General features: G+C 45.7%; 1 protein-coding gene across 1 annotated transcript in view; it reads right to left on the reverse strand.

The window, feature by feature from the left end:
• The window catches only part of LOC120653680 (acyl-acyl carrier protein thioesterase ATL4, chloroplastic-like), a 29,228-nt gene extending 12,411 nt beyond the window's left edge, over positions 1 to 16,817 (reverse strand). The window contains exons 1-4 of the mRNA XM_039931369.1: positions 16,711 to 16,817; positions 2,336 to 2,417; positions 2,069 to 2,215; positions 1,893 to 1,988 (exon numbers count right to left, since the gene is read on the reverse strand). Of these exons, the coding sequence (XP_039787303.1) occupies positions 1,893 to 1,988; positions 2,069 to 2,215; positions 2,336 to 2,417; positions 16,711 to 16,817 (432 nt within the window). The remainder of the gene's footprint in view (positions 1 to 1,892; positions 1,989 to 2,068; positions 2,216 to 2,335; positions 2,418 to 16,710) is intronic.
• Positions 16,818 to 20,836: the final 4,019 nt, after the last annotated feature.

Genomic DNA, 20,836 nt, shown 5'->3' on the forward strand with positions numbered 1-20,836 from the left:
ATAAAATGAATTGTAAAGAATAGTTTTTAGGAATGATTCTGAACACAACCAATGTGCTAGGCCAGGATAACGTGCTGCTTAACAAATCTCAACATCCCTAGAGTCCCTCAATAATTTCCCGATAACCTACTAATTGGGATGTCTCAATATTTTTTTTATGGTTATCGGGGAGTTATTTCTCAAGTTCTTCAATAATGTCATCCCAATCCATCTGTTGAGTATTGGAAAAGTTCCAACTGCTTTTTTATTTGGGGAGAGCTCGGGCATCTTATTAATTTGTTCCAATAATTGTTGAAAAAAAGGGAAAAAATAGAATATGTACTTGAAGCACTATTTTTGTACGAACGCTCTTAATATAGTAGATGGAATGGATTGAAAAATGAAAATTTGATAGAGATAGTCTACCAAGTATATATGGCTAAATATAATGGGCCGCCTGACACAGGTCCGGTCAAAGCACGACCCAATATTACCGTGTCAGGCATGACACAATGGGCCTATATATTGCCGTGCCAGCCCGTTTGGCACGCCACCCACCAAATCCCGATCAGAACTGTTCCGGAAACAGCGGTTATCGGTCAAACCGGTTCCGATTCCGGCCGGTTTCAAACCGACCCAAATTCAAAAATTAAATTTGAATTTACAAACATGAAAAATTCTCAAAAAATTCCTAAAAATATTTAAAGTTGCGACGAATCTAATGGTGTCAAATTTTTTTCAAATATTCGTACATTTAGTATATTTTGCGAGCATTTGAAGTTAAATAAAAAAAGTGTGCATACAAAAATATACAAATACAATGTATTAATGTAAAAATAGTATAAAAGAGGGTTGGAGGGTTCATTTAAGCTAAAACATGTTATACAAATACAATGTATTAATGTAAAAATAGTACAAAAGAGGGTTGGAGGGTTCATTTAAGCTAAAACATGTTATACAAATACAATGTATTAATGTAAAAATAGTACAAAAGAGGGTTGGAGGATTCATTTAAGCTAAAACATGTTATACAAACATTCATTTAGCATACTTTGCGGACATTTAAATTTAAACCAAAAAAGGAAAAATTTGAATTTGGCCGATTACCACTCAAACCGACCAGTTACCACTCAAACCGGACCGGTTTACCGATCTAACCGGTTGGCTAACCGTTTAAAACCGGTTGAACAGACGTTTTTAGTTTGGATTTTGAATTTGACCGGTTTTTTCTAATAACCGATCAAATCGGATCGGTTTACCGTAACCAGTGAGCGACGGTTTAATCGCACCGGTCGGTAAAAAAAACTGCCCACCACCTGCGCGCTCGATAGAGGCTGCTGCCGTGCCTGCCGACGCCAGCCGCCGACCACTGCCCGCGTCAATCGCTAGACGCTACGCTCGCCTATCGTCACCCACGCCTGCCGACACCTCTCACCGTCCGCCGCGCCCGCCGACGCCACGGAGGGGAATCGACAAGACGACGACGCGAGAACAAAAGAATGAGGGGGCGCTAGGTATAGTTAGGCTTTTCAGGATAGGTTTTATATGGTGATGATATTTGGTGAGCCGGTGAGATGGAAATAGTATGCGAACCGTTAACAACCAGCCTTAAATATCGGGCCGTGATGCCCGTCATATTGCACTGGCGGTCAAGCACGGCACACATGCCGTGCCGGCCCGTGCACGGTGCTATCGGGCCGTGATGTGCTTGAGCCGGATCAAAAATTCTGGCCTCGTTCCGGGCTGCCGGGCCTCGGGACCTGTTAGCCATCTACCAAGCATGTTTCCATTTGCTTTTGACATACATGATATCGAAAAACATTGTCAGTTTGCAATACGCATAGAAGTACTGAGGTGTCAGTTGGTGTATTAACTACCACCCAATGATCATCAAGTATACATGTGAGCCGTACCTCCCGGTCGGGCAGCGTCGCGATCAAGTGCTCCATGAGCATCCGGACGCCCTTGATCTGGACGACCCTCACCATGACAACGAACCTGGCGCCGGGCTGGAGGATCGACATCATTTTAAATTTGATGATGAAAAGTAAGCAAAATTATCTGGTCGGTCTCAGATGAAGCCGTTTACCTTTAGTGGCGCCACGCACTTGACGTTCAACTTGGAGACCGCCATGGCACGGCCTGCGCGGGCGATTGACCCCGTGCGGACGCCTAGGCTTGCGACCATCTCTGACGAGCTAGTTGGTTGACATGAATGGATCAAGACAGGGAGTGGCTCAAGCTCACAGCAGCTCACGCGACGCGACACAACGTACGTAATCGTCATTCCGTATGTAACTGTTGCTCGATGGTAGTAGGCTACTAGCTGACCTGTTTCCATGTAGGCAGCAAGCACTGCACTGGTGACAACCCCGTACTTGTCGAGCTCGCAGTCGTCACGGGCAACAGTCATCTCCACTTCGAAAAACTTGCTCTCTCTAGATTTCGCAACAAAGATCAACATCAGACACTGTAGCATCGAATTCCTAGACTTCTACTTAGCTGAAGGGAGAACTTGCATTGCACCTTGGTAGTATCGTGTCCTGGGTGAATTCAGAGCCATTAGAGTTCGCTGAGGCAGCGGCCGGCACTGCCCTTGTCACACGACGGCGGGGGCATGGCCAGCCAAAGGAGATCAGCGGCAAGGTGTCCGGAGCGAGGCATGTAAGCTCTAGCCGGTGGTTGTTTGGTGGTCAGGCGAAGCAGATTGAATGGTTGCTGCATGCTGAACGCCATTGTTCATTTGTGATGTGCGTTGTGTGCGTGGTGCTGACTCGGCTCGTCCTTGCTCTTATGTGGATCGCGCGTTCGAGGTACAGTTGCCACGCCAAGCATGCGCGTTACACGGCTGTACTAGGATTAGACAATGCTGCGTCCGTCCTCTTGGTAGTGCTTGGCAGCCAGCGATAGGTTGAACTTCGATTGTGTGCTACCTATAGTACGGGTATGGACGAATAGGATTCCACTCATCATTTTCTCGTTACCTTTTATATTTTTTTTAAAAAAATGTAGCAGGTCACGCCTTTTGCATGGAGCTATCGTTCAACTCCCATAGTTTCGATCATTTTCCAACAAATTAATAAAAAAATTGATTGGTGGGTAAGACTTCGTTTCGATAGCTTTTTTTTAGAAAAGAAGTATTTTCCAGTCGAGAAACCGTCTGAACCCCGGCTATGCTAGTGAGTAGGAGTTTTTAACTAGCTCAAATATCTGTTTTCACGAGGAGTGAAAATTAGAACTTGAAGTTGCTTCTAAAGTATTCCAACCCATACACTGCAAACTTTCATTGTGCAATTAAAAATAACGATGCTCCCAAAGAACTTAATGAAAAGATAAGAATGGATGGCTTCCAATGGACCTCATCAAGACTCAACTCTCAAGAGGTATCTTCTTATAATCATGTAACAAAGTTGAAGAACCTGAATACATGAACAATGGAAACTTATTTCATCACCTTTTTTTTTGCCGTGAACAAAAATTAGACGTTGAGCTCGGAGAGCGCCAAGGCACGGCCTACGCGCGCGATGGAGGCCGTGCAGACGAGTGTGGATTTTCCACCAGTGCCGGCTCGGGCCGGCAACTTCCCTACCGTTGACGGTGCCTTAATAAGCGTGCAGGTTGATGGGGAGGGTGAAGCTGGTCCCACCACTTTATTGTGGTCCCAATTGGTGCCTAGCGCCCTGGCTGAATGAACTGCCCCGTGAGGCAGCAATACTCTAGTACTCTAGTCACTATGCACCGTGGAGAGGGAGCGGCGAGAGCAACCCGCTGCTCCCGTCGCGACACGTGCCGGGCAGAGGATGTGCGACACGGGCCATGGGTTCCTCGCTCTGCCCTCTCGCCGAGGTCGCGCTCTGTGATCTGCGTGTGGGCCTCTTTGGTGCCGCACCGCCTCTGATCCGCGTGGGCCTTGCCACGGTGCGCTGCCTCTGTCTCCACGGGACACCGCCCGTTCCCTTCTTGCCTCTTTTCCGCTTTCGTTTTCCTCCTCTCGCGGCGGCCTAGGGTTTGGGAGGGTTTGGGGAAGGCGGGATCTCGCCGCCGTTGCAGGAAAGCGGCGGCACGGGAGTCCTCAGCCCGGCCATCGGCGACCGGCCCGGCCAACGGCGTCGTCCTCCAGGCGCGCGGCTTCGGCGCCATCGTCCGCGGAGGTCCCCGCCGGCGGATGCGCGACACGGCGGAGCGCATGCGCCGCGGCGGCGGCCTGCGGCCCTCCCTCCCCGCCAGCGTACGCGCGGCACGGCGGCGCGCACGTGCAGCAGCGTCGGGGCCGGCGACCGTGGCGGCCTCCTCCCTTCGTCGATGTGCCCCCTCCTCCCTCCTCGTGGCTTCGTGTTCTCTGCCTCACGCTAGCGTGGATGCGATCCCACGCTTGGATCTCACCGCTGTTGCAGGAGAGCAGCGGCGCGGGAGTCCTCAGCCCGGCCATCGTCTTCATACCAAGTCTATTGGTACTTAAAGTCAGTAACAACACCATCTAGTTAACACTTTTTACATCATATTATAAGAATACAGCTGAATACTGAGTATCAACAATTTGGTCATCTGTATAGGCACCATTGCATTGCTCATTGCAGCTTGTGTCGTCTTCTAACTGCTATCCAAGAGCAGCAAACTAAGTCTTGATTTTGATGTAATCAGCTGTCTCCAAGAATGCTCTGCTCATATCCTTGCGATATCAAACGATTCTACATCCTGATCACCCTCTGTAACCATGCGTGCAACATTTTCAGCTAGCAATTGAATGAATTAACTCTTTTCAGCAACTGCCTGCGATACATGAATGAGAAACCCAAACTTTGGAAACTCAAATATATGCAAAGCATAAAGCTTAATCCTCCAATCCTACCAACTAGTCATGACAACTTCACACGATAAGAACTACATTTAGCAAGACGAATGATAATCACGACCAATTAAGAGCAAATCATCAATATACTATGTTCGGTGACCATAAATCTCAAACTGTTGCATTAGATTTGACTAAAAAGGAAAAAATACCAAGAATGTAGTAATTGGTCGGACATTCATAGGTATAATGGAGAAAATACAAAAATACAGTAGTAATTTAAGCAGTGTTTATTCAGTTCAAAGCTTTTCAATCCTCACTGAATCGTTGTTATCTGATATCAATTGATAAAGGCTGATCCATTCATATTTCGACATAACCCCAGACATGGGGGTATAATGGAAGATCCTCATTGGATCAGAGATCCTACTATCTATTATATTTACTAGTGGAATTAGTGCCTACATTACAAGCAAATGAAAACGTAAATCCTGCAAATACTGTGAGCATTACAGTGTTGGAGGGACGCTAGAAATCTAATTCCTGCAGATACCAATTAGTATGCTTGACTATTTTCTTTTACAGCTGTATAATACATAATAAAGAAGTATTTAGATTTGCAGAATAAGTAGCTTTTGTTAAAATTTGGGCAATGCATTTCTTCTTCAATAGCTTCCATGTCAAATGGGAGAAGACTGCATGCTCCCTTCCACCAGGGATTCTGAGGATTTTAACTAAAATAAGAGAAGGTAAAATATAACTTAAAATAGTTAACCCCACGGAAAAATATTTATATTGCGTTCATTGTATGAGATTGATAATCGAACTACTTCCTATGAAATTAGCACAAAGTTCTGATGAAATACATCGGCTCTAAATGGGGCATTGTCTTAAAAAAAATCATCCCAATGTTGGCATTCCTTAAATACCCATTTTGCTATATGATTAGGAGATGTTTTGGTAAATTCTTCGGGATGATTCATGTACTAACCCGCCACTTGGCACCCGAACTTGACCGTTTTCGATTTTGTCCTGGATTTTGGAGCATGTTGCATTTTGACAGGAAATTGGACATTTTTGGAGATGATTTGACGCATGATTACAACTGGGCTAAGATGAGAAATAAGAGGAAGAGGCCACACGCGAAAGATGGGACCGAAAGGGGCCAGAAAGGGCCCAGGCCGGCCGGCCTGGAGTCCTTGGGCCGGCCGGCCTAGCCCATTTCGGAGCCCAATCGGTCTCAGTTTTCTTCAGCACGAAGTATGCGTCAACCCTAATCTATGTTTTACCGAAACCACCGACCATATCTGCCTATAAATACCCCGAAGCTGCCGTCAAAGAGGCGGATCGCAGAAGGATCGCAGAAGGGCAGCAGAAAAGATCGAGAGGATCCAGAGAAGAGCATCCAGAGATACATTCGAGTTAGACACAAGAGAAAGGCGACACCGGAGGCCTCATCGTCCCTCGGCGCCGCTGCAAGTTGGAGGACAGCAAGGGATCCATCCCTTGCCGGAGATTTCACCACCATGATCGACTATGCTTCGCTTAGCTTCATGGGGTAAAGTCCTCGTTTGTTCTTGGGGTTGTAAGGAGATCTTGAGTTGTAATTGTCTAATCCTTTATGAGATTGATCTATCACGATTCTTGTTGATGATGCTTTGATGCCTAATAGTTCGCGACTTGGCTTTGGGTTTGCTTTGCTCTTGCATGGTTTACTTAGATTACATCAACTATCGTGTTCTTGTTGATTCGTTACCGATTATCCTTGTGTAGTGACAGTATGTGGGAGGGAAATGTTTTGATCTTGGAACACACCTTTGGTAGATTAGATCCGTTCTTCGTTGCTTGGCGATTACATCTCTAGTGATCCTAGACCCTATGGACAAATGCTCTTCATATCTTGTGCACACACCTACCATTATTCACTAGTCTAGATTAGATTAGATTGGTTAGATTAGATCTATTTCACACTCATACACTCAATATAGATCTTTTACCAACATAATTAGTGCTTAGTTAAGCATAGTAATACACTTGTTCCGTGGATTGATAAACCTTGGGGGAATACTCTAAGGGAAAAGCTACACGATCCGTGCGCTTGTGGTACGTAAATTGGCGCTTTAAGAAGCATCAACAAGCTTTTCTAGCGCCGTTGCCGGGGAACAAGCGATTTTGCTACGTTTAACTTTGTATTAATTTTGTTGGTTACTAACACCTAACCTTTTCCATAGAAAATTTTTGTTTTCTTGTTTTTGTTTTGATTGTCTAGATGGACTATCTCATTCAACACGTGGAGGAAGGAGAAAAATCACTAAGGGATTATGCAAACCCGCGATCGGAGGACTTCGACATGCAAAAATCAGATTCGGTGTTGCGAGCCACCGAGTACGAGATCAAGCCTCAAATCATCAAGATGGCAGCGGCAAACCCCTTTAGAGGAGATGAGACGGACAACCCATATAGACATATCAAGTGGTTCACAATGCTATGCAACACGGTACAACAAGACGGAGTTCCGCTGGCTTGGTTTAGATGGAATCTTTTCCCATACTTACTTGCGGAAGAAGCGAGAAGATGGTTTGCACTTGCATCCTTCGAGGTAAAAGGAAATTGGGATAACTTGATGAAGAAATTTTGCGAGCGGTTCTTTCCGTTAAGCAAGGTTCAACATATTCGGAAGCAAGTGATCAACTTCGCGCAAAGAGAAGAAGAAGGGATAGATCAAGCATGGGATAGATTCAATGGATTGATTGAACAAGGACCGAAGCTCGGATTTTCCGGTGAAGTACTCTTGCATACCTTTTATTTTTCCCTAACCCCCGAGTGCATGCAATTTGTATAAATGTGTGCAGGAGGAGATCTAATGGAGAAAACACTCACGGAAGCCGCCCAACTCCTACAAAAAATCAGCAAGGGTGCGGCCATGCGAAGAGATTGGGAAAAACGATGTTTAGCAAGCTCCGAGGAAGAATCTCAAGTGCGGGTGCTTGCTGGAATTTTCAGAAAAGAGGCATCGGAAGTGAAGGAAGAACAACCGAAGCATAGGAAAGTCATAGAGACAAACCACGATGAAGAAGCTTCAATCCGGAGTGCAACGAAAGACGACCCGGAAAAGAAAGGAAGAACTATGGGCACCGCCAAATCGCTAAGGGAATTCGAGCAAATGGATTGGATACCAATTGACTTCGGAAGATTGTTCGACAAAGCAAGACCGCATCCAAATCAGCGAGGAATGGCGAAGGTGATAGCGGAAGACTTCCCGCCGGATAATCACACGGGATATACATTTGGCAAGGAATCAGCCGGTGATATTATTCGGAAACTTTTTGAAGAAAAAGAGGAAGAGATTGACTTGGACGAAGTGCTGGAGGTCAAAAAGATCATGGGAGTGAAATCGGAATCATCACCCTACGTGCACATAGCCCAAGTATATGCGATTGGAAGCGATCAAGGCGAAGGTAATCCATCACCCACACCTCGTGTTGATTGCATAATAGAAGGAATAAAATATTGCAATGTTTTATGTGACGTTGGCGCCCATGTTAGTGTGATGAGTTCCAAGGTTTATGTTGAGCTTTTTAACGAAACGCCAAACCTAGATGCCACAATTATTAAATTGATCATGAGAGATGGTAGATTAATCAAACCGCTAGGAGTGCTTAGAAATCTAAATGTTGCTATAGCGGGTAAAAAAATTCCTACCGACTTTTTTGTGATTAATGCTAGTGATGATGAGCATGAAGGCATAATCCTTGGAAAACCCTTTCTCAAATTAGTAAATGCTGTTCTAGATGTTGGAAAAGGGATTGTCACTTTTGATCTAGATGGAGAGAAGCGCTCATTCGAATTTCATTCAAAACCGTCTTTTGCTTCACCTCTACCTCTTGATAACAAAGAGGTAGAGAGCATTCGTTCCATTGATTCTTTCAGGGATCCTCTCCAACGCGCTTTGGAGAATGGAGACGCTCAAGATGATCAAGACGAAGAACTAGTGGAAACAATGGAAGAATTGAAGCCGCAACACGGGAATTTGGAGGAAGAAATGAATTTTTGGGAGATGGCAAGACTTTTCCGGTGATTATTAGCGACGAATTGAGCCCGGAAGAGATGGAGAAGTTGCTGAATTTATTGAAGAAGCACAAAAAGGTGATCGGCTACTCGATTAACGACTTGAAAGGTATTAGCCCCGCTTTTTGCACACATCGTATACAACTCGAGGAGCAATACAAGCCGGTCGTAGAGCATCAAAGAAGGTTGAGCCATGCTATGCGTGATGTGGTGAAGAAGGAGAGAGTTAGATCAAGAAGAGGATGTTGCGCTCGATATTGAGATGAAGCCACTCCCCAAGGGATTGAAATATGAATTTTTGGGAGATGGCAAGACTTTTCCGGTGATTATTAGCGACGAATTGAGCCCGGAAGAGATGGAGAAGTTGTTGAATTTATTGAAGAAGCACAAAAAGGTGATCGGCTACTCGATTAACGACTTGAAAGGTATTAGCCCCGCTTTTTGTACACATCGTATACAACTCGAGGAGCAATACAAGCCGGTCGTAGAGCATCAAAGAAGGTTGAGCCATGCTATGCGTGATGTGGTGAAGAAGGAGGTTATCAAATTGTTGAATGCCGGAATAATATACCCCGTGCCACATAGTGAATGGGTAAGCCCCGTGCATTGTGTTCCGAAGAAAGGAGGACTCACGGTTGTGAAAAATGAGAAGGAGCAAATGATACCACAAAGAACCATCACGGGATGGAGGATGTGCATCGATTATAGAAAATTGAATAAGACAACAAGGAAGGATCATTTTCCACTACCATTCATTGACGAGATGCTAGAAAGGTTGGCAAAGCATTCACACTTTTGTTACCTTGATGGATACTCGGGATTCTTCCAAATACCTATTCATCCAGATGATCAATATAAGACCACATTTACTTGCCCGTATGGAACTTTTGCATATCGGAGGATGCCTTTTGGATTGTGCAATACGCCAGCTTCTTTTCAAAGGTGCATGATGGCTATATTTTCAGATTTCATAGAAGAGATTATGGAGGTATTCATGGATGATTTTTCGGTGCATGGTACTAGCTTTGATAATTGCTTGGGAAATTTGGAGAAAGTTCTTAAAAGATGTGGAGAGGTTGATCTTGTGCTTAATTGGGAGAAGTGTCATTTCATGGTGAAAGAAAGAATTGTTCTCGGTCATGTTATCTCCGAGAGAGGGATAGAGGTAGACAGAGCAAAAATAGAAACCGTGGAGAAATTGCCACCACCTACGGACATCAAATCTTTGAGGAGCTTCCTCGGTCATGCCAGATTCTATAGGAGGTTCATAAAGGATTTTTCAAAAATCACCAAGCCATTGACACAACTTCTCCAAAAATATGTGGAGTACATTTTCGATAGTGATTGTCTTCATGCATTTCGAACACTAAAGCAATCCCTCATAAGTGCTCCTATCATGCAACCTCCGGATTGGAATCTACCTTTTGAAATCATGTGTGATGCAAGCGACTACGCCGTAGGAGCCGTTCTTGGACAAAGGAAAGAGGGGAAGGTAAATGCTATCTACTACGCAAGCAAGACTCTCAATGAAGCCCAATTTAATTATGCAACAACAGGGAAAGAATTGCTTGCCGTGGTATTCGCCTTTGAAAAATTCAGATCATACATAGTAAATTCAAAGGTGATAGTTTATACTGACCATGCGGCAATCAAGTATCTCTTGTCCAAGAAAGATGCTAAACCACGCTTGATTTGATGGATCCTATTGCTACAAGAATTCGATGTGGAGATAAGGGACAAGAAAGGAGCAGAAAATGTTTTGGCCGACCACCTATCAAGGATGAACGATGGAGATGATGGAAAAGATCCTATCGAGGATCAAATGAGAGATGATCACCTATATAGAATTCTCGACAAAGATAGTTGGATGAATGAAATAATAAGGGCAATAAAAGGGATGCCCTTGGATCACTTGGACAAGAATGCAAGGAAAAGAGTGATCGCGGAAAGAAGAAAATACTATTGGGACCCACCATACTTATATAGATATGGAGAAGATGGAGTCCTAAGAAGATGCATACCGAGGGAGGAACGTGAAGAAGTTCTAAGGAAGTGTCACTCGTCGGGATATGGAGGACATTATGGGCACTTTAGAACTCAAGCTAAGGTATGGGCTAGTGGATTCTATTGGCCCGAGATGCATGAAGACGCGAAAAGATTTGTTTCGACTTGTCCGGAATGTCAAAGGACGGGGAATAACTCGCAAAGGAATGCCATGCCATTGAACTACAACTTGCAAATAGATCTATTTGATGTCTGGGGAATTGATTTCATGGGACCATTTGTGAACTCACATGGATTTGAGCATATATTGGTGATGGTGGACTATATTTCAAAGTGGGTTGAAGTTATGCCATGTCGGAAGGCATCAATGGAGGAGTCCATAAATATGATTAAATCGGTAATCTTCCCTCGATATGGCGTCCCGAGAATATTGATAATCGACAGCGGAACACACTTCACGGGCAAAGACTTTGGTAAATGCTTGAATAAATTGGGAATTGAACATAGAGTGTCCACGGCTTATCACCCCCAAACAAACGGACAAGCGGAAACTTCGAACAAGCAATTGAAGGACATTTTAAAGAAGACCGTGGTAAAAGGAGGAAAAGATTGGTCGAAGAGACTAGATGATGCACTATGGGCATATCGTACGGCACACAAAACCCCGATTGGTATGACTCCTTATCAATTTGTTTATGGAAAAACATGCCACTTGCCGGTTAAGCTAGAACATAAGGCGTATTGGGCGATGAAGAAGATGAACTTTGATGCGGAAGCCGCTGGAATTAAAAGGAGAATCCAAATAAGAAAATTGGAGGAGTTAAGATTGAAAGCGTACAATAGTGCATCAATTTACAAAGAAAGGATGAAGAGATGGTACGACAAACGATTACAAAACAAGGAATTCAAAGAAGGAGACAAGGTCCTACTCTACAATTCAAGATTCAAACTCTTTGGCAAAGGAAAATTATAAAGCAAATGGGATGGACCATATGTCGTACACTCGGTTTCACCCACGGGAGCGGTGACAATCATGGATGTGAAAGGTGACCAATATGTGGGAACGGACAGCGACTAAAGGTATTCTTGGAGCCCGACGTCGTGCCCCTTCATTACATCGACATATACACCATGGATGAGGAACCGTAACGTCAAGCCTAACGACGTTAAGCAAGGTAAGTTTGTAAATATTCTCTTTTAGATTTTATTTTCATAGTTTTATTTCTATTCTGGATGAACTTTAAGTAAAACATAGGCTTCTAATTTATTGGTGTGCACCTCGGAAAAAGTTGGAGTCCAGGGGGCTGAAAAACCCCCTGGGCCGGCCGGCCCAATACCCCTAGGCCGGCCGGCCTGAGCCTTCTCGTGTGCGAATCGGTCTCGATTTTTGGTAGGTGCGAGATAAGGAAATTTCAAACCTGTGCCTTATAGATTTTGCATGCCAAAACCGAAGAGATTTTGGACTTCTCGTCCAAGTCTTTTCGGGATATAAATAGAGGCGCGGGTTAGATCTATTCTCTCATACTTTTCAATCTACACCACCACCTCGTGAGAGACTTCGACAATGGCCAGTCCAGCGAGCGCAAGAGCTATGATTGAAGCGATGGAGATCAATGAGAGGGGCATGACGCCGACACCCCCACGCCAAGGACACCTAGCCCCATCTCGGCAACTGGTGCGCAGCCCCTCCTTGTCGAAGCAAAGCGATGTGAAGCGAAGGCCCCTCCGAAGAAATTCAATACTCAAGCAAGGATGAGCGTCGGAGGAAAGGGCCTTCAATGGTGCAACGAGAAGCTAGCTCAAGCCCAAAGGGTGGTCGTCGTCATCAGCAGTGACGAAGACGAAGGCGAGAAGCGACAAGACAAAAAGCCACCCGCGCCTAGGCGTTCCTTGCGCCTCCTCGGAGTTAAAAGAAAGAACTACATCGAGCACACCCCGGAGCCGAAGGATTATGCGGGGGACAGCGATTGGGAGAGCATCATGAGCCCTGGTTCATGGGGCGCCACCGGTCGTGACTACGATGATGATTGGCCGGGGTGGGCCGACGAGGAGAGAAGGGAGGAAGACGACCCCTCCGAAGGTGACAGCGGTAAGAAGAAGAAGAAGGATGACGACGAGCCCGAGGATGACAGCCCTAACCGCAGCAAGCATCACTCCGGGTGTTGTTTCAAGTGCCGCAATGAAATCACGGATCTCCGCACCACCATCGATAGGTGTCACGATCGAATCGTGGCAATGGATCGAAGGATGGATGACATCGAGAGCTTGGTTGAGAGAGACTACAACTTCCTTGTCCGCAACATAAGGAAGTTATTCGGGATGGTCGGAGATCTACAAAAGCAAGGAGGAGGGCGTCCAAGATGCAATTGCCCGAGGTGCCGTTGAGAACACCGACGAGCGTCACACCTGTCTTTTATATCATTGCGACGAGGACGCCGCATAATCTAAGCATGGGGGGAAGGTGTGACGACTCGTAGATTGAATTTTGGTCTTTGTTTACTCGAAAGTTCGTCGTGTGTGTGCTTTATTTTTCGCATGTGTGAGAGTCATAGTCTAGCATTGTGTGCTTTATTTTTCGCATGTGTGAGAGTGAGTCTTAAATTAGTGTTGAGTCATGAAAACAAAATAAAAAGAGTCTTTGTTTTTGTTGGATCGTGCAATTTTATTTATGCATTCAATTTTACTTTATTTTCTTTAAAAGCAATTGTTCACGAGCGTTGTCATGAAAATTAATTCATATTTGTGGAGCTTAGTAAATTATTCGTCCATGTTAATACCCACACTTGAGCTTTGATCTAGCGCTTGGTTTTGATTACGCTTGCGAGTAAGGCATGATTTGGAGGATTTTAATTTCATAAAAATAATAAAACCCCTACAAACATAAGGTTGATCAAGTTCTTAGCAAGTTGAGAGTAAAAATCCTATCATCCACAAGCTATATTCGTTCCACCATAAGTATTGGATGTACTTTGAGTTGAGTTAGGATTTCTTTCTCTTGGGAGTTTTAATTTCGAGCAATGATCATGTCCGTATTTTTCATCTCTGAATTGCTAGCCCCGTCAATATTCGGTAATGAGAATTCCTCATTGGAACAACTCATGAGATCTACCGGATTCCAAAACCCGAACCCGAGATTTTCTTGTTTATTATCGTCTTCCTTGACCACAACCCAATTGTGAGGATACGTTCTGTTTCTGTGCATGATTTGTATAAAACATAACTTTGGGATGAAGAAAGGGAGGAGTACTGGAAAGACGGACCGAATCCGACCTGGGAAAGCCCCAGGCCGCCCGGCCTACACCTCTTGAGCTGGCCGGCCTAGGCCTCTCTGGTCTCGGTTCGGGCTCCAAAAATTCAGGGAGACACTTCGGAGATTTGCCTATCTATGTTTTATAGAAAGTTTCCTATGAAAAGGTTCGGAACAGAGAGAGAAAATTCGGGAGAGAAAAATAAAAAAAATGAAAAAGAAAAGAAAAAAAATGTATGAGAAGAGAAGAAAAAAATAAATGAAGGGATTCTATGGTTAGAGAAGTGCAAAGAGATATCACCTTGTTGTTCGAGAACAATATACTCAATTCCAACCATGTGCAATCCGACAACGAGGACGATGCTTGTGCCTTGAAGTCAATCTTTTTGTATGCCTTTGCACAAGTCCACCATTCTAAATCTTCTTACCCTTGAACCCTTTACATTATGGGGAAACTCTCATGATCATTGGTTCGGAAGGTAAGCAATCATTAGAAGGTTTTCTTAATTTGACAATATATGTATATACTTTGCTAAGCCTCACCTATAGCCCCATTTTATACTTGAGAGACTTTTGGGAGATGAGAGTTTGCAAATAATAATAGGATAGCCACTTTTATCGAGAGACATGAAAGGACTTGTGCAAGAATTTTTGGTCTAACCTTTGTTGCAGGATATTTTGTTTCTTAATAAAAAAAGAAGAGAGAAAAACCTCCAAGGATGGCAAGAAAAGCAAGTGTTGTCGATATTCGAGTTGCCGGCTAAAGGTAAGAGTCGTGGAGTAATATTGGATGAGTTTTTAAACGCCCATGATATGATTATCCTCATTGCTCCTCTGACCTTTGTTTGAAGAAATATTGTTAGACTTGTTTGCATAAGTAAATTTTGCAGTTCGAGAACTCTTGAGCAACCTTTGGAAGGATTTGATGATTGGGTCAATTGGATCCATGCCACTACAATTTCACGAAGTTGGATTTCATGTTGAAATCCATGCCATTGAGTGGCATGATTTTCAACGTGAAACCCAATTTCACGGAGTTGTGGTGGCATGAATCGAATTTTCCCTTGATGATTTGATTTGCTCGAGGACGAGCAAAAGCTAAGCATGGGGGGAATGTTGGCGCTCCTTAAGTACCCATTTTGCTATATGATTAAGAATTGTTTTGGTAAATTCTTCGGGATGATTCATGTACTAACCCGCCACTTGGCACCCGAACTTGACCGTTTTCGTTTTTGTCCTGGATTTTGGAGCATGTTGCATTTTGATAGGAAATTGGATATTTTCGGAGATGATTTGACGCATGATTACAACTGGGCTAAGATGAGGAATAAGAGGAAGAGGCCACACGCGAAAGATGGGACCGAAAGGGGCCACAAAGGACCCAGGCCGGCTGGCCTGGAGTCCTTGGGCCGGCCGGCCTAGCCCATTTCGGAGCCCAATCGGTCTCAGTTTTCTTCAGCACGAAGTATGCGTCAACCCTAATCTATGTTTTACCAAAACCACCGAGCAGAAAAGATCGAGAGGATCCAGAGAAGAGCATCCAGAGATACATTCGAGTTAGACACAAGAGAAAGGCGACACCGGAGGCCTCATCGTCCCTCGGCGCCGCTGCAAGTTGGAGGACAGCAAGTGATCCATCCCTTGCCGGAGATTTCACCACCATGATCGACTACGCTTCGCTTAGCTTCATGGGGTAAAGTCCTCATTTGTTCATGGGGTTGTAAGGAGATCTTGAGTTATAATTGCTGAATCCTTTATGAGATTGATCTATCACGATTCTTGTTGATGATGCTTTGATGCCTAATAGTTCGCGACTTGGCTTTGGGTTTGCTTTGCTCTTGCATGGTTTACTTAGATTACATCAACTATCGTGTTCTTGTTGATTCGTTACCGATTATCCTCGTGTAGTGACAGTATGCGGGAGGGAAAGATTTTGATCTTGGAACACACCTTTGGTAGATTAGATCCGTTCTTCGTTGCTTGGCAATTACATCTCTAGTGATCCTAGACCCTATGGACAAATGCTCTTCATATCTTGTGCACACACCTACCATTGCTCACTAGTCTAGATTAGATTAGATTGGTTAGATTAGATCTATTTCACACTCATACACTCAATATAGATTTTTTACCAACATAATTAGTGCTTAGTTAAGCATAGTAATACACTTGTTCCGTGGATTGATAAACCTTGGGGGAATACTCTAAGAGAAAAGCTACACGATCCGTGCGCTTGCGGTACGTAAATTGGCGCTTTAAGAAGCGTCAACACCCAGCCAACTAAATTTTAGGAGGAGGAAGGAGTAGGCATTTTTTACCACCAAACTATAAATGATTAATTGGATTCATGCCATTACAATTTTGCAAGTTCAGAGTTCTGCCATTACTATTCGTCTATTTCGAAACATGCCATTACTATTTCTCCTCTACCTGGCTCATACCATTTTCTATGCTTCCGGCGACGTTGGCCCACCTACAGACTGTATTCTACGTGATGAGCCGATTACATGGCTCTGGCACAACTGATAAGGCTGAGCCGACCTTACGCAGCCTCGTCATTTCGCTAGCATACGCCAAGCACACGGCCGGCCGCCGCCCTTCGCGTCCGCCACCGCCTCCACACCTTCTTCTCCAGCAGTCGTCCGCCATGAAGGAAGCTCTGACCTTCTCCACCATGCTCCATACGGAGTCGCTCAGCTTGCTCCTCTTCCGCAGGAAGACGCCGTTCATGGCGTCGAATATGGAGGCGGTGCCCTGAGCCTCTTTGAACACGGCCGTCCCGGCCACGGCGAGTCATCCTCGACGTATGTGTACACATGCAGCATCCCCGGGAGCGTCTCCGCCGCCGCCTGGTCATCATTTAGAGCGGCGTCGGCAACGTTGTCCACGAAATCAAGCATCCTGAGGACACTCGCCTCCGCGAATCGCACGAGTGGGCTGCCTCCTGCTCGCGCTCCGCCACTTTCCCGGTGGTCAGCAGCAGGAAGTACCTGACGCCGCCGCCGGAGGCCATCCACTTGGCGCGTAGCTCCAGCCGCGTGATGCAAAGCATCTGCACCATGGTCTTGAGAGCTTTGATCCAGCTCTCCATCAGATCGAGGAGGGGGGGAGGAAGGCGCAGCCATCCTCCAGGTGCTGCCGCGCGTGCCTCTGCTTGCTGCTGAGCGCGCCGCCGCTTGCCCGCCGGCCGAGGCTGCCTGCCTCGCGCAAGCCACGCGCACCTGCGCTGCGCGGCACACGCTCTCCCCTGCGCGCTGTTGAACCAGACCGAGCTGCACAGCCACAAAGCGAACAGAGAAGAACAGGGAACAAGCAAACAAAAAAAGCCCAAGTTCATGTCCAAACTACTCAGTCAAATCGCAACGGATCGAAGCGAAACTCGAGCCATAGGTCCGCATCTTCAAGGATTAACAGATCCAAAAAGAAGTTTGCGAAAAGATGCAGTATATCTCGCGAATCAAAAATCGCACCAAAAATACCCTGAAAATCGCAGAAAAAGAAAAACATCAAGAAGAAGAGGATGAACACGAAAAACGTCCAGCTCCGAGAACCAGCTCCCCACAAGGAGCTCCACGGGGCCGGTGGCCGAGGCCTCCGCAGTGCGACGACGACGAGCCGGCGGTGACGCCGAACGCTTGGACGAGGCCCTTCATGTAGCGGACGAGGCCCTTCATGTAGCCGCCGTGGACCATCTACATCACGATGCCGCGGAGCTCCTCGACTCCATCGAGACAGCCGGAGAAGCACAGGCCGCAGTCGGAGGAGAAGGACATGGACACGAGCGAGCAGCGGGCTGGATTGGACGCCAAGCTAGCGCTTGACGACCAGCAGTAGGTGCGGAGGAGGTGGTGCGGCGGCGGCCGGCCGGCCGACCGTGTGCTTAGCGTATATGGACGAGGCTGCTAAGCTCGGCTCAGCGTTATCAGTTGAGCCAGAGCTGTGTAATCCTTTCAATACGTAGAATACGGTCTGCAGGTGGACCCAATGTCATCGAAAGTGTAGAAAATTGCATGAGTCGGGTAGAAGGGAAATAGTAAAGGCATGTTTCAAAATAAACGAATAGTAATGGCAGAACTCTGAATTTGCAAAATTATAATGGCATGACTCCAATTAAGCCAAACTGTAAATAGATGAGCTATTGGTACTGCACAGCCTGAAAGGGCGCAGTTGTGCGCCTGTGCCTCCATCTCTGCTTCGCCCGAGAGAGAGCAGCGCGGTCCACGCCTCCACAACCTTTGCCATTGTTTACTCGCCAAGATGGCAGACGGCTACCCAGCTAGCTCGGCGCTCGGCGGGCGGATCCACAGAAATAACGGATCCATGGTGGTAGTGGCAGGGGGAAGGTCAAGCCGCAGCGATGGGTTGGGGAAGGAGATGATGGAATGAAGGGGGAATTGCTGGGTGCAGCGATGGGTTGGGGAAGGGGATGAGGAAAAGAATGGGGGAAGAGCTGATTCCAGATGAGCGGCAGGGGAGAGGGGATCCAAGAAGCCAGCCAGGGATCACGACTTCAGAGGAGAGGGATGGTCTGACAACTGGGGCCGGCGGTCAGGGTTTTTGTGCCTCCCGCGCGAGGCAAAAATTCGACGCCAGGCACGCACAACCTCTGTCACAAGCGCGGATCACGAAAAAATGATCTGACGGCAGCGCCGGTACCTGCCCGAGCCGGCACCGGTGGGAAACATTCACCGCGTGCAGACGCCGAGGCTTGCAATCATCTCCTGACGAGCTGGTTGGTTACCAGCATGGATGAAGGTGGGAAGTTAATGAATAATTGGATAAGGATAAAAAAAGTATAACCCATGCACCAACCTCGTAATTCAGGAGGGCTATCCGCCTATCGATCCTTATACGTGCTGTTGGTCGATGGAAGCATACCTGTTTCGATGTAAGCAGCATATACGGCATTGCTTACCGACCCCGTGGCCGTACTTGTCGAGCTCGCAGTCGCGGACCGTCATCTCCAGCTCGAAAAATTTGCCCGCCCTATAGTTGGCACCAAAGAGATCATCAAAAAGTAAGACACGTACATGCATGTACACTGTTGCTGAATTCCCAGTTGAGTGCCCTGCAGGGAGCGTATATAATGCGGCAATATAACCTTGGTAATTTCGTGTCCTGGATGCCGTTCTTCATGCGGACGACTTCGGAGGGACAAACATTCGTGGTGGCAGCGACCTGCAGCGCCCGTCTTGGGCGTGAAGACCGGCCGAGGCGACCAGCGGTGTAGGGGTGGTGGCCGGAGCGAGGCCAAGCCGCCCTCGCCGCTCCGGCGCTCACCGGCGGTTGTTTGGTGTTCGGAGGCGGCGGCGGATTGAAACGCTGCTGCGCGCAGAACTCCATTGCGCCGCGCGGTGCCAGTCTTCCCTTCCCCGGCGAGCTCCGGTCAGCACGAGGCCGAGGCGCGCGGATCGGTCGGTGTGTTTAATTTTATAAAAAAAAGTACAGGACAGAAGAGATGCTATTTGCATCTATGATCTATGGATTGTCCAGCTGTGGCAGCCAATCGTCAGTTACAAGACTCGAATATAATGTATGTAAGGATGAGGCTCTTCGTCTTTTCTGCTGGGCCGGATCATCTCGATCACACTCCAGCTAGCCTGTGAAGATCTATCGGAGTAGAATATCAGAGTAGAATACCAGAGGCCTTTCCAGCGACGGCTTCGATTAGGCGTTTTTCTTGTAGCAGCCGTCAATCGAGCTTCGGAAGGACCGACGATTTCTTTCATTTTCGCCGTAATCTTTTTTTTTCTTTACTCTGTATCTGTATGAAAAAAGGAAGGAAACGTTCTTTTTTTTAAAGGAAAAAAAGGAAACGTTCTTTTTTTAACGCTTATTAAAAGGAAACGTTCTGAGAAGGGCCAAGACTGGCAGCACGGATATTTGGCAGGACAGCCTTCCGACGCGGCGAATCGATCGTGTTTGCCAACTCTCTATCCGGCCGGGCGGATTTTTTTCATTTTTGTATTTAAAAAAAATTAAAATTTCAAAAATATATGGCGGTTTCGAAAAATTTCAAAACTATACCCCTGTCGCCCCTTGCCTGGGCGACAGGGGGCCTGTCGCCCTCTGGCTGGGCGACAGGACCTAAATGTAAAAAAAAATTTACATTTAGGTCCTGGCGCCCGGGACGCATTAAACAGCGAACTTGTAAAATAGATATAAAATCGTAGAAAAATCGGAAAAATACAAACTCAACTGTTCTGGATTCTATGAAACAAGATCTACAACTTTTGTTATATAAAGTTTTTCATTTGATCAATGTATCTTGCTCTATTTTAAATACTAGTTTAATGCACTTTTATTTAAATCTTATTTAAATCTCAAGATTCATCCTTTGGATGCATGTCATCTTTGGCCAGAGTGTTGCATATGTTAAGAATAGGCTTGTACAAAATTGGTAGGCCCAGAAAACATTTCTAGAATAAGTTTTTAAATTAAATCTTGCAATATGTCTAGTTTAAATGAGTTATTTATCCATACTGCTATACTGAGTTTTAGAAGCCATAACTTTTACAGTACCATTATTTTATTTACTAAGAGCTACAAAAAAAGTTTGGTAAATTTTAGATAAGCACAACTAGACCAAATGAATTATTTCAAATTTTTCTAGGTACAAGAACTATTTTCTTGATTTAGTGCATTTACCTTAGTTGAGTTTGTATTTTTCCGATTTTTCTACGATTTTATATCGATTTTACAAGTTCGCTGTTTAATGCGTCCCGGGTGCCAGGACCTAAATGTAATTT

The sequence above is a fragment of the Panicum virgatum genome, chromosome 1N (assembly GCF_016808335.1).
Source record: "Panicum virgatum strain AP13 chromosome 1N, P.virgatum_v5, whole genome shotgun sequence".
Lineage (NCBI taxonomy): Eukaryota > Viridiplantae > Streptophyta > Magnoliopsida > Poales > Poaceae > Panicum > Panicum virgatum.